Source organism: Cyprinodon variegatus, unplaced genomic scaffold, assembly GCF_000732505.1.
Source record: "Cyprinodon variegatus isolate N-32 unplaced genomic scaffold, C_variegatus-1.0 Scaffold15, whole genome shotgun sequence".
In the NCBI taxonomy this organism is placed as follows: Eukaryota; Metazoa; Chordata; class Actinopteri; order Cyprinodontiformes; family Cyprinodontidae; genus Cyprinodon; species Cyprinodon variegatus.
The window spans coordinates 1211284-1224846 of record NW_015150468.1 but is presented as its reverse complement, the minus strand read 5'-3'; the positions used below and the strand labels follow the sequence as shown (position 1 = coordinate 1224846).

General features: G+C 39.8%; 1 protein-coding gene across 1 annotated transcript in view; it reads right to left on the bottom strand.

Moving 5' to 3' along the window:
* Positions 1 to 1117: 1117 nt before the first annotated feature.
* dhodh (dihydroorotate dehydrogenase (quinone)) overlaps positions 1118 to 13563 on the bottom strand; it is a 14531-nt gene continuing 2085 nt past the window's right edge. The window contains exons 2-9 of the mRNA XM_015385202.1: positions 12938 to 13150; positions 10214 to 10413; positions 7899 to 7981; positions 7369 to 7556; positions 5306 to 5419; positions 3290 to 3443; positions 3047 to 3206; positions 1118 to 2141 (exon numbers count right to left, since the gene is read on the bottom strand). Of these exons, the coding sequence (XP_015240688.1) occupies positions 2072 to 2141; positions 3047 to 3206; positions 3290 to 3443; positions 5306 to 5419; positions 7369 to 7556; positions 7899 to 7981; positions 10214 to 10413; positions 12938 to 13150 (1182 nt within the window). The 3' untranslated portion in view covers positions 1118 to 2071. The remainder of the gene's footprint in view (positions 2142 to 3046; positions 3207 to 3289; positions 3444 to 5305; positions 5420 to 7368; positions 7557 to 7898; positions 7982 to 10213; positions 10414 to 12937; positions 13151 to 13563) is intronic.

The following is a 13563-nucleotide window of genomic DNA, read 5'->3' as shown; positions in this document are numbered from 1 at the left end:
TCGATACTTTTTTGAGTATCTATACTTTTGACAACCCTAGTATATAGTGGAGCTTTTTCATTTCCTGAAATCTCTAAGGTCTAAAATCAAATAACACTCCCTCCCATGCACACACACCTAGCCTCAAGACGAGAAGCTGTGCAATCACAACTGCTGCCTCCCAGCAATGACAGAAGTTTTTCAAAGAACCCAGATATCCATGTGGCAATCAGTTTAGTCTTCTGGTCTGGCCGTTCCCCCCCTTCTTCTGACACCACATATGGCATGAGACAGTCAGGACCTGGCCTCAGGAGATGAAGGAGCAGCTCACAGCTGATCCTCACAGTACTGCTGGCTTCGCAGACGAGGACAGGACTGATAAATACATTCTATTCTGGGAACTTTATGAGCTTTTCAATGTGTTGATAAGTGATGAAAGGCCAATATTATTTCTAAAAGCAGCCTTTTGTCTGTTATCCTGTTGTCTGGTCATCACACCCCAAAACTATGTCTAACTTCCTCGGTTGCTGCAGTTATAGATCAAAGTCATCAAGACTGAACTTTACCAATCTACCAATCATAATGTTAAAAAAAATTCACTGCTGCTTCAATCAGTATTCAGTATATTGCAATCTTCAGAAATTTGCTTGCAAAGTGTTCCATAACACGTGCAACGATAACGTTTTTCTGCATGACCTTTACCCTTAACCAAGTTCTTCTCTGTTACAACTGTTTTCTTTGCAGTACATGGAACAGAAAGTTTAGCACAATATACTCATTTAAATTATTTTAGGGGGGATTTTGCTCTTTGCACCTTGGAATGCTTTAGGTCTCTTGACTCCAACTAATAAGTCATTCTAGTAAAAGCAACCTAATACTTGAGCATTAATCTCCACTACTTCATATGTGCCAAAAAAAAAAAATCTCCATTATCTTGTATTAAGGGCATTAAATGCATGATAAACGTCTCTTATTTTAGGGGGACAAGTACTAAAAGTATCTGCCCTTTGGGAGATCATTTTACTGCTCAAATTACGAGCAAATACACTTTTTTTACATAATTTTTTCAATCCAGATTAGATATGGTAGGCAAAACAGGATTTATTAAAAATAAAAACCCAAATACAAAAACAGAATTCATTGCTGGAAATCTTGGAAATCAATTTGACAAATGAACATCCCATGATAGTGGAACTAAATCAGCTTTAAAATACTGAACCTCAAGCAGGAGTCGCCTTGTTCGTTACAACCTGAATGAGGTTAGTTAGGATTTAGTTTTAACCGCAGTATTACAGTTTTCACACTTTGCCAGATATAACTGATGATATTTGAAAAGAAGGAGCCATGTGAAAATCTGTGTTTGTGTTTTCCAATTATATTTAATAATTCCATCAAGTTTTGTTTATTAGAACATAATCATGGCAATTTAGTTCTTTACACAAACATGGCAAACACATTTGTACCATTAAAACATACATTAAAGCACTTTGGTGTTTTTATGAAGTTTAAAAACACTAACTGCTGTTACACTGTAACAAAACATGACCTGCTACAATCAGGTAGCACACTGCAGAAAATGGAAAAAGTATGTAAAAAGTTCTTTAATAAGTCTATCAGCACTTAATTTGAGAAGACAAGTAAAATGATCTTTCAATTGAATATTTATTACCAACCTCAAAATAAAAAAAAACCCAAAACAAATTCATCATATTATGTTAGCTCCAGCATATTATTTGATTTTAGAGGCCACATTATTCCACTGGCAGATGATTTTACTTGCCTGCAAAAACAAAGTGCAAATACACATTTGAATATTTGACTTCTCATTTTTTTGCAGTGCAAATCAGCTTTTTAATACTGTAAACAAAACCAAAAAAACACAGTAAAGTATTGAAGATGTATTGTTAAGGTGTTCATTTAATTTATTCAAACTTTGAACCTAAATACAAAAACAGATCATTCATTTGCCATCCTGAAAATCAGAATGGAAAAACAAACGATAGAAGTTAATCCAAGTATATGACAGAAGGCTGATTATTTAGCGTCGATGGAGGAGACAGGTACACGTGTTGCAGAGCCTTGGGAGTGTGTGCTAAGATTTTTTTTCTTCTTGCCTGTGATCTGCGCCGACAGCCTCGGATACACAGCTGAAACCTTGATCTCTACAAACACACAAAGGAATGGATCATTAGCACATCAGTAATAGAAAGTAACCTCCAGTTCTTCTCGATCAGTACAAACAGTGAGAAGGCAACTATAAAAGCAACAATGCGTAACTGTTGGCACACAAATTAGCTTCATTTGAAATCTATATTCAATTATTTTAAGTTTAATATACAGCATTTTGTGGATATTAATGCTCCATGCAGAATTTCAAACAGCTGTCTTGTGACACAGAGTCATGCGTTATGTGACCCAAAACGTTACTTTATGGCAGTCTGAGCTCCTCTTAAACATCAAAGTGAAACCAGCGAAACTGAACATTTGCTAATAAGCTGCTTATAAACTTTGAATTTTAGGTAAAAATACAATATTTTCAAATGAACAGGTTCAATTCCTATTCAAGTCATTAGTGACTGATATACAAGTCCAAGTCAATTCACAAGTCTCAGAGCATTTCTTTGTTAATTTGAGTCCAAATTCACTAAAAAAAAAAAAATCAATGACTCGAGTCCAGGTCCAAGTCTGGGAACTCGATTCTTCACTTCTGCTCATCTCTCCCTGTTAAATGGTTTTGTCTTTTAAGTTGCCATTAAAAACGGTGCAATCAGAAACCAGATCCAAAACCAGAAAAGGGGAATTAAAACAGTTGCAGCGGATTCAATCAGCTTTTGATTTATCTAAGTTAGCATTATATTAATTGCTGTAGCTGTTGTTGTTCTTTTAAATGTAAGTGTGTTCCTTTGAATACTCGACCCCCCCCCCCACACACACACACACACAGGTGAACTGTCAATAAATGCACATTTTCTGTATGGCATTTTGTATGTTTGCTTTCTTTAGATTAAAACAGGTAGAACACTGTTTTCTCCTTTGGGATTTTGCCCCCTTTAATGTTTATACTTACTTAAGAAGCTTCTCCAGTTCTCGCTTTATCTTCTTCACTACAGGTGGACCCTGATAGGTCAAAGCAGTATAAAGTTGCACCAGAGAAGCACCGGCACGAATCTTATCCATTGCATCCTGCCCACTGGCCACGCCACCAATTCCAATGATGGGTACTTTGCCTAAAACCAAACCAAACTTTCCTTCACATGTACTCGATTATTCTAAAAAGAAATTGCAATGGAAAAAATATGCAGACAGCAACCTTTGGTTAGGTTGTACATTTCGCTGACAGTCCTAGTGGAGAGGTCTTTAAGGGGCTGGCCACTTAGCCCACCAGTCTCAGACTTGTGTGGGTCCTGAAGTGCCTCTGGTCTGGACACAGTGGTGTTAGACACCATCAGACCATCCACTCCCAACTACAAGAAAAGGAGAAACAAAGACAAAAAGTAAAGGCTCTGATTTCTGGCCTTCAAAGAAGCACTGCTGAATGAAAAAGAGTTGACCTTGTATAAAAAAAAGAGAGATATTTACCCATAAAATTCATCATAATCAATTTTAAAGTCAAAAAGACGCTTTAAGTTGTAGACCTACTTGAAATGTTTGAAAGATTTTTCAATGCCAAAGATGTTTTTTTTCATGACCATGAAACAGGGTTTTATTTAGTGAGAAGATGCTCTAAATTAGTTTGGATCCATGTCAGCAGTCGCATTAACTCTAAATCCTTTTTGGATTCACATACCTTTACACTTATTTTATTAAGTGTTTTTATCAAGTTTTTTACTCAGTGTTGACTGAGCGGTGAAATATTTAAATATTATAGCCTTTCAAGCATGCTTTTTAAATAGGTTGCTGTTGCATAAGAGGCTTTAAGGTTAAAGATCTTAGAAATGTATCACCTTTTATTTAAAGGGAAAGTCAGCCTTTACTATTGTATTACATTTCAAGAGGCAAATAATTTGGAATAAAAATTAACAGGATTCAATCCTGGGTTTTCTTGGGAAAAAACTTCCATGTCACTTTTATATTTATTTAAAGTTTTACTTTGCCTGTTTTGGAAGTCATTCAGGTGCCTTTTTATCTGGCCAGCAGTGGATTTTCTTTTGGTTTCAGGGGAGTTTCTCTTCCTCTGATTTAATGTACATCCCAGTCAATGAACTGCTGTCCTACTGTTAACATTCTTCAGTATTACTAGAAAAAAATATATAGTTATAGTTAACACTGGTTTTGTTTTAGGATTCAAATAAGCCAGAATTATAGATATTTGAAAAAGCTAAGTACACCTTCCTGTTGTAAGATTAAAGAGACAAAGTAGAGTCAGTCTGTGCTTAACAAATTCATGTTATTATTTTAAAACCCCCATAGTATGACCACATCTGTAAAAACAGCAGCTTTGCTGACCTCAAGCAGTCAGGTGTATTCACAGTGTCTAAAAGGAAAAGCATCAGTAGCGGAGTTAGAGAAGCAATTGCTCTATGTGATGATAAAAGATAAAACTGAAGAGAAAATAACTTCAAGATATTGCTGCTAAAGGTAGTTCTTATATAACAGTATCTCCTTAGTTTTTTTCTATGACTGTATGATTGATGATTTAAAAAAAAATTGCAATGGGAAGTTAAAAAAAAAACAAAAACAAAATGAATACTTGTGTAACCAGGAAAGTTTTTACATTAATATAATGAATTAAAATCATGACCATGTTATTTTATTTGTTAATGAGAAGACCCTGAAAAATTTATTATATATGAGCACAAAACAAACGGAAACTGTATTATCAGCAGTGTAAATGGCTGCAGCTAGAGGGGGTGTGCAGTATGCATGGGTAAATTTCACCTTAAAGACTGACACATCTAAGATGGTGGGTGCAAAGAAATCAAGATAATAAAGAAAAGAATATTTAACTGATTGTTGTTGTTTTTTAAATTAAAACTCCAAAGACCAATTATTTCCCTAATTTTCACAAGTACAGAGCAACGAAATGAACTCTGCATTTAGCCCATCCCCTTGGGGAGCAGTGGGATGCCATTGTGCGGCGCCCAGGGAGCAGTGTGGGGTTAAGGGTCTTGCTCAGGGACGCAGAGTGGCAGTCCTTGGGAGTGGGGCTCGAACTCAAACCTCAGGTTTTCAAGCTCTATGCCCTAACCACTAGGCCGCCACCAATGCTTTTACGAAAGAATTTGAGTTTCCAATAAAATTTTTTCCAAATTCAATTCCATTCAATAAAAAAAACAAAAAAAACAATCCTAATGGAGATTTAAATATCAGGGGGAAAAAAACAAACCTCAGCAACAACATCTGCAATGTCCTGCTTGTCCTGGGCGGAGAGGTCAGGAGCGATCTTAACCAGGACTGGAGGTTTGCGTTCTTCCTGCAGACCATCACGCTCTTTCAACACCTGAGCAGAGAGCATTAGCATGTGGTAAAATGGCTGAAGGAATTTTAAATAACTTCAATGAAAGACAGAAAATATTGAGAACTGGAAGTATTAAAAGATCAGTTCTTTAACTTGTTTCTGAACAACAAGCACGGTTCAGAGTGGTTCACACACATATAAAAAATAAAAACAAAAAAGTATAATAAAAAAGCCCAAAGTAACTACTAGCATAAAGTAATTATTTCAAGGAATTTATTCAAAACTGATTGCAGGTTAAATAACTGCGCTTATGGCTGATCTGGTTAAAAATGTACTATTTATTTTTTCAATCATTATTAATAGAAAAGTTAGCAAGCTTGAGAATATAGGCCGAGGGGCTTTTATCACACATACCGACACTAGAGAATGGCATTCATTAACCCTGCCCTTGATAGTCCTTTAGCTGTCAGCTGTATGTAGTAATCGTAATCAACATATGCTGCTGAATCTGTTGTGCACCCTTATCAAACATTTGCATTAAATAAACAGATGCAGATCACAATTAAGATTCTGTTTGACACTGCAACAGGCTGGATGGCACGGCTGCATTTGCAAATCTATACTTCTGATGTTACTAAAATTGTCCTTCACTCAACACGTTTGGAAAAGATCAATGTTGATAATATCAGAAGTACATCCAATCACTGCAGCCTGTTTTTCCAAACATCAAAATTGTTTTTCCAGAGCCACTAGTTGATTTAAGATGTGAATGAGATGAGCCAACGGCATGAGGTTTTTTTTCCTGAGTTATTCTGTGAGGATAATCAAACCACGGTTTGCATTTAATCTCAGCAAAAAAAAAAAATCAGAACCCTTTATACATAATCCTCCATTGAAAGATAAGGAGGTTGCTCTTTTTTCCATCACATATGAGAGAGATCAAGCCTTACTGTGGTTTAGCAAATCTATGAGTTTTGATAAACTACATCAGAGGGCTGTTTAGGAAGAAAAGGCAAAACAACTCAAAACCTTTGTGTTTTAAGGCGAGCTGTTTAATATTAGCATAAAATGATGACATCAGTGTTTAATGCTGTGATAATATTGTGATCAAACCCTCTTCTGTTTTTTTTTCTTGTTTTTTTTGAAGTCATCACAATGTCTGCATCAATCCATTTATCTCACTCACTATAATCTTAATCTGGTATAGGCATAAACATAAATAATTATTGATATGTTCTGCTGAGCAACCATAATCGTATTTTTGACAAGCACAGAATCAAAATCAGAAAAAACCTCAATTGCCAAATAGATTTTTACATGTACAAGGAATTTGTTTTAGTAAGAAATGTGCTTCGCATTGACAAACATGCAGCTGACACTAAAAAAAATGCGTAAAAGTAGAATTAAGAATGAATAAATGAAAGTTTCTTAGGGGTGTTAATGTTACAAAAAGAAATTGCGTAACTTTCTGCAGAGGAAAAGCTTTCATTTGTGACTCAGTCTGAAAGTATTGCCTTTTAAACACCGCATTAATACTAGTGAAGCATCAATTCAGTTTTATCCAATACATTACCTAGGCTGAAGCAATATCTGATACTGATCTTATACAAAGGTTGAATGAATGAACATTATATGGTGCCATGTGATTGAAGGCTTTAGCCTTGAAATAAACATTGTTAAAAAATGTAACAGATATAAATGTACTTTATAATATTTATTAACAAATAAGCAGCTGAAAGAAAGAAATAACAGTTCCATGTAAATGCACTGGATTTTATATTGGAGATCCAATCCAGTGCATTTCTCCAATATCCGATACAAGTAGAGGATTGGTGCATCTCTAATCATAACTAACCTTTTAAAAACGACGATACTGTGATGCCCACTGTGATTCAATAATTTTGCAGCTTTACTATAAACTAACTTTCATTTCAGTCTTTTTCACTCTGGCCATTAAGGTTTGAATCTCCTAAATATCCAGTGATGCCTACCGTGCGTAAAAGCTGGCGAAGTTCAGCCTTCCCCTGCAGATCTCGCAGACCTGGCGTATTGGGGCTGCTGACGTTGACCACCAGGTAGTCAGCAAGTGGGCCCAGAGCTCTCACCCCTTCAGAGTAATCTGCAGCAGCATCCTGGGAATGCTTGTTCTTCCCCAGGTTGATGCCAAGGGGCAGGCCGGCTATAAACAAAAGAAACGTGTGCAGGTTTGGGTAAACACAACACACAAAACAGCTGGATCATCATGCGCCTGACTCAACTGGGGCCAGAGAGTGCTGATGTGCTAAATAAGAATGAAGGCAATAAAATGTGAAAATAAGGTGAGGTCAGGAATATTTGAACACAACAAACATTAGGAAAGAAAAGGACACCCCATAATCCTGTGCTAAACCTCCCCAACACTCTTCAAAGATCACAATCACACCATCATGAGGCATTAAAATGCTGCCTTGCATGCTCTATTCTTGTTCCATACAGGTTTAATTGACATTAAAGTAACCTAAAGACAGTGAGAACTACTTACTGTTACTGTGCTCCTGCTGCATTTCCCCCCTAGCCTTTAGCCTTGTGTGGACTTCAGACAAACCACAGCTGTTGAATCCGTACCTAAAAAAATACACGCACATAAAACATTACTTACTTAATGCAAGTTTACTGCTAAAAACCAACCCATTTGGATATTTAAACAGCAATGAGACATAATCCTGTTCATTTTTTTTTAATAACTTCTAACTGAACACGACTTATTTATACACATAAAAAAATTGAAATGCACCTCAAGTTATTATGCTACAAAAGGAAATTTTCTAAAGTAACCTGTAAAAAATAACAATACCGGTATATATTTTTGCACCAAATAATCTGATGTATAAACCTGTGTATAGCACTCAATCTCGTACTCGTACTCGTACTCGTACTCCCGCTTTATCCGGAACCGGGTCGCGGGGGCAGCAGACTAAGCAGAGACTCCCAGACTTCCCTCTCCGCAGACACCTCCTCCAGCTCTGCTGGGGGAAGCCCTAGGCGCTCCCAGGCCAGCCGAGAGACGTAGTCTCTCGAGCGTGTCCTGGGTCGTCCCCTGGGCCTCCTCCCAGTGGGACGTGCCTGGAACACCTCCCGAGGGAGGCGTCCAGGGGGCATCCGAAGAAGATGTCCGAGCCACCTCAACTGACTCCTCTCGATGTGGAGGAGAACCGGCTCTACACTGAGCCCCTCCCGAATGGCCGAGCTCCTCACCCTATCTCTAAGGGAGAGCCCAGCCACCCTGCGGAGAAAGCTCATTTCAGCCGCTTGTATCCGGGATCTCGTTCTTTCGGTCATGATCCAAATTTCATGACCATAGGTGAGGGTAGGAACGTAGACCGAACGGTAAATTGAGAGCTTTGCCTTTTCGCTCAGCTCTCTCTTCACCACGACAGACCGGTGCAGCGTCCGCATTATTGCAGCAGCCGCACCGATCCGTCTATCGATCTCCCGCTCCATTCTTCCCTCACTCGTGAACAGGACCCCAAGATACTTGAACTCCTCCACTTGAGGCAGGGACTCTCCTCCAACCTGAAGGGGACAAGCCACCTTTTTCCGGTCGAGAACCATGGCCTCGGACTTGGAGGAGCTGATTCTCATCCCGGCCGCTTCACACTCTGCTGCGAACCGCCCCAGCGCACGCTGTAGGTCTTGGCAGGAGGGAGCCAGCAGAACTACATCATCCGCAAAAAGCAGGGACGAGATCCGCTGGTCCCCGAACCAGACCCCCTCCGGTCCTTGGCTGCGCCTAGAAATCCTGTCCATAAAAGTTATGAACAGGACCGGTGACAGAGGGCAGCCCTGTCGGAGTCCAACATGCACCGGGAACAGGTCCGACTTAATGCCGGCAATGCGAACCAGACTCCTGCTCCGCTTGTACAGAGAACGGATGGCCCCTAATAAAGGGCCCCCGACTCCATACTCCTGGAGCACCCCCCACAGGGCAGCACGAGGGACACGGTCGAATGCCTTCTCCAAGTCCACAAAACACATGTGGACTGGTTGGGCAAACTCCCAAGAACCCTCAAGCACCCTGCAGAGGGTGTAGAGCTGGTCCACTGTTCCACAGTGGACAGCACTCAATCTAAACACATTTAAAGGTATTTGTGGAGGATTTTCACAAATCACAAAAAAGTGCACATGCACAATCCTGTACCCGCTCCTGAGAGGGAATGAGTATTAAACGCGTGTGAAAACGTGCTTGAGACAATTTCTCTTCCTGCACACTCGGTTTATAAGTTGCTGTTCTCATAGCTCATACAAGCTCACTGTGTCCGAACGTCCGCCCTAACCCCTAAAACCCTCAATCACTATATAGAGCGGGGACTATATAGGAGGAGAGGTATTGCGACGAGAGGTTTTCCAGGTAAAGCTTTCTGGGATATATTTGCCTCTTCTGAGGCCTTTCTTCTCTTCTCATACGCTTTGAAGACACTTTTTCCTCTAATAAACCTTGACCATTTTAAAACAACCGTGGTGAGAAAGGTGAGCTTCAGTGATTGTCTGAAACCATAGCTCACCACATAGACTTCTGAAAGCGTGCAGGCGCAGAAAAAGATAGCTAACTGCGGACAAGCACATAGGACATTATGTAAACACATCACCAGAATGATTGACAATTAGGAGGGCCACTTATTTAGATCATCCTCCATACCTTTAATTGTTTTAGTGTGTTTAGTTTAAATTAAGTTTTTTGCATTTTCTCTTTGCAGAGATGTATAAGCCCAGGTGAAATCTGTATTAAATCTATATCACACTGTACATGTTTTACATGGGTGCTGCTACATGTTTTACATGGGTGCTTTTCATACATACCTGTTGATAATTGCCTGATCTGCAGGGAGACGAAACACACGCGGTTTAGGATTCCCCTCCTGAGGTTTCGGAGTGATGGTACCAACTTCAACAAAACCAAAACCCAATTTGAATAAGCCATCAACAGCCTCGCCGTTCTTGTCAAAGCCTGCAGCAATCCCAACAGGGTTTCTGAACTTGAGTCCAAGTACATTTACTTCCTGTAGACCAACAGCAGCAAAAAGAATTATATTTTAGATCAGTCTCCAAGAGCAAGGGTTAACAAATCATTTCAGCCTGTGACCCGAAAAACAATTATACAACAGACTGAGGATCCCCTAAAAATACATAACACTTCAGTTTATATTTATTTATACATATAATAAGTATTATTATATTCAGTTTTTAAAAACGTTTAATCATTTACCGGTATTCATTCATTCTTAATGCATTTTTAATTACAAAATAGGACATTTCATTATTTATTTGTGCATTTTACAATTTAAAGGTATATATATATTTGGGTCATTTATTATACAAATTGACATTACATATACTTAATTCATAATATATTTAAAGTTCATGTTGATTTTGAGCTTTCATATACCTTAAGTATCACATTATTATTGAAAACCGTTTTCTTAGCCCCCCCCCCACTTGGTGTCTTACAACTTTAGGCAAACAGGGCCACACTAGAAGGTAGCCAACTTTAGAGAGAAGGCATCCCATATGCCCCATTTACACTATCCCTATGAAACCGATCCATGCCAAGTTCGGACCGATTTTGGATCCGTTAACTGTGCCGAGCTTGGTTCCTTACGAGCATTTACACATCATGCTAGCACAGTTCCTCGGTTCCTTGTGACGATCTACGGTACTACTGCTATGGATTGAAGGAGGGAATCAAGCAAATCACAATGGCAGTGCCTGAAACATTCAGGAATTTATGTTTGGTAATAGTTGTGATACTTCGTTGTTTGCGGAGAGTCAGGTGAAGAAGGCAGCCTTTGGTCGCACCACACTTTTTTGAAGCCATTTCATAAAATGTAGAGTTGAGAAGATTGTTGTTTACAGTTCTTCTTCAGACAGATTTTATTGTCATTCTGTCTTAGGGTTGGGAATCGAAAACCGGTTCCTGTGCAGAACCGGTTCTATGTGTTCCCGTTCCATAGCACCGTTTGGCAGCTCACTTAACAGTTCCCCTAACAATTCCAGGCAGCATCAAAGACGCTCTGGGCAGCACAACTTACGTCACGTTTTTAAGCAAGTTACGCACACGGCATTCAGTAAGCAGTTACAACGTGACCAGGCGTAAGTCTAGAAAAGCAAAACTAAAGCGCTCAAAGCGATTGAAAGTTTGGATTCATTTTACGGAAGAGAAAGATGGCAACAAGGTGCTTTGCAATCATTGCACAGTGGCAATTACATCCGCCAGAGGAAATACATTCAACATGCAGAAACACCTGCGTACACAACATGGCATACATTTTAACAGATTTGTTTTTGATGCTTCCGGACAGAAGCTAAAGTTACGACCAGCATGGAAGGCAACTCTAGTGGTAAGTAGCTAGTTTTACATCACTGGCTGCGCTTAATGTGGTTCCTAGTAAATCAAATGCCATTTCCAGAAATAAACCCATTTCCTACCTCTCTTTGGGGTTACCGGTATTAAACATGCTACGAAGTTGCTCTGCAGTTCAGGAACTGAAAGAAAGGTGGAGATGCTTTTTCATTAAACGTATGCAGTTTCCATTAGATTTAGATGACTGTGACGATACGGATAGCATGGCTGGCTCAGGGGCTGGCAGCTCCCGTAGAATGACCCAGGCGAAGGTAGACGAATGTCACTGTGCACTTACCAAGTTCATTGTTTCACAGATTCGATAAGGGAATCGGAATCGTGAAAATCTCATCAATTCCGAACCCTATTCTGTATACAAAATGAAATTTTGTTTTGTTCAGCTCTCATGACATTTCCATTTCTTAATGTGCAGCAGTGATCAAATGTAAACAGTGTGGAAGAAAAAAAAAAACCTGGTGCAAATAAACACAATTATATGGAATTTCAGAGCATTTACTATACATGGTGCAATTTAGCAGTGTTTTGATTTGGTGTCAGTCTGTTACATGATTTTGAGTTTTTTCAACAGTTCAGCTGTCTGATGGCAGTGGGGAAGAAGCTGTTTTGGAACCTGCTGGACCTGTATCGAATGCTGCAAAGCCTCTTCCCAGAGGGCAGCAGAGAGAACAGTTCATGGTGGGGGTGTGAGGGGTCATTGATGATGTTACGGGCTCGGGACAAGCAGCGCTGGGATGAAAGGTCTTATGGAAGGAAGAGGAACCCTGATGATCTCTCTGCTCTTCTCGCCACTCTCCTCACCTTCTTCCAGTCTGTAGTGCTGCAGCCTCCACACCACACAGTGAGACAGCTGGTCAGAACGCTCTCTATGGTGCTTCTGTAGAAGGTTGGGAGGATGGTTGGGGGCAGGTGGGCTCTCCTCATCCTCCGCAAGAAGTACAAGGAGATGCAGAGTCTGCTCATGCTCTCTTTGTTATCAGAGAACCGAGCCACAACTGAACCTTACTGAGCCCTACTTACGAATTAGTACTGGTTTAGTGAGGTTCGGCTGTGTCTGCCACGGTCTGTTTACATTTACACTCAACAGTTATCTAGGTTACCGTGCTCGGACCGCTCTCGGTACAGTTTCAAAAGGGTAGCGTAAATGGGGCTTATGACTTGCTTACCAGTGATGCAGGGTCCTGGTAGCGGTTTAGAGGAACCAGACCCAGTCCTATTAACTTCACTGCCAACACATGTGCTGTTTCTGCACCCACAAGCCTCTGCAGCAGAGGCATCAGGTGGTTGGCATAGAAGCGCTCATCTCCAACCACCGTGAGGTAGGAAGCAAACAAAAAGCTGCCTGAGCCGATGATCCTTACTGCCTCTTTCAGCTGTTTCTGTAAAAGAAAGCAGTACAAAACTAATTCAAAAAGTTCTCAGGTTAAAAGGATTTCAATCGACTTACAATAACAACTACATTTATATATTTTTTCTAGGCTAAAAGTAACGTAAGGACACAGAGTACCAATGTGTTACTGCATTAATTCTTCAATAGCAGTCTGTCCTCCTCTGGATCTGGAGAAGTCTTTGACTGAAGTTTCAGAGTTCGTAGAACAGAGCCTGCCTTCTTTAACAGCTTATTTAGCTTTTATAAGTAATCTGATCTGATCCTATTAGCCCAGCAGATGATGGTAGGATAAACCATATTCTCCATGACAGACTTATAGAAGCTTTACAGCATCTTGCTACAAACACTGAAGGAACTAAGCTAAATTTATTACTATAATCTGCTCTGGTTCTTGTAGACATC